This window comes from Echinops telfairi, unplaced genomic scaffold (assembly GCF_000313985.2).
Source record: "Echinops telfairi isolate 266 unplaced genomic scaffold, ASM31398v2 ScPeMD7_23;HRSCAF=83, whole genome shotgun sequence".
In the NCBI taxonomy this organism is placed as follows: domain Eukaryota; kingdom Metazoa; phylum Chordata; class Mammalia; order Afrosoricida; family Tenrecidae; genus Echinops; species Echinops telfairi.
This window is the reverse complement of record NW_022103920.1, coordinates 21,134,382-21,134,995: the sequence shown is the minus strand read 5'-3', so window position 1 is coordinate 21,134,995 and position 614 is coordinate 21,134,382. Positions and strand designations below refer to the sequence as shown.

Genomic DNA, 614 nt, shown 5'->3' with positions numbered 1-614 from the left:
CACACACACCAAACCTTTAAACAGAAGCATTAGCTAATCCAGGGACTTTGAGGAAAATCTATCCAACTTTTTGAAGCCTCGTTGCAAAATGAGAAGCAGGTGAAATTAGCAAACATAGATCTCAGCCAAGGAATACAAGTTAGGGCATGGAAGCCCTGTTTCGTGTGGTTCTACAGCCTGCCCCACTTACATTGACTGAGCACCTGCAACATCCCAGGTACTCGCTGTGAACTGAGGATGCCAAGCTGAATGTCACATGGACCTTGCCCCCACAGAGACTGCAGTTTATGCTGCAGCGTTCATTTTCAATCATGTGGCGAAGTTAATAAATTCTGGATACAGATGTATACGCAGCATGATAGGCTTAGTGTCCTGGAGAGATCTAACAAGCTACCAGCCTACAAGGATGTTCATGCCCTGTCTTGATAAACAAGAATCAGACTGCTCAGAGCACTTGGTGGTGGTTTGTCCACCTGAACCCTGCCTGGTCTCTTGTTTCCATAGCCACAGTCCTCTGGGGCAGGAGGCATGTAGGCAGAAGGGAGGAAGATAGGGATGAGTGGGTTTTATTAGCTACTTCAAGTGAAACTTCCTCACCAAAGAACTTTACTCTT

At 46.3% G+C, this 614-nt stretch overlaps 1 protein-coding gene across 1 annotated transcript in view; it reads right to left on the bottom strand.

Moving 5' to 3' along the window:
* The window catches only part of TMEM229A (transmembrane protein 229A), an 8,485-nt gene extending 8,172 nt beyond the window's left edge, over positions 1 to 313 (bottom strand). Inside the window, exon 1 of the mRNA XM_045288931.1 lies at positions 191 to 313. Within this exon, the coding sequence (XP_045144866.1) occupies positions 191 to 313 (123 nt within the window). The remainder of the gene's footprint in view (positions 1 to 190) is intronic.
* Between the last annotated feature and the right edge of the window lie 301 nt (positions 314 to 614).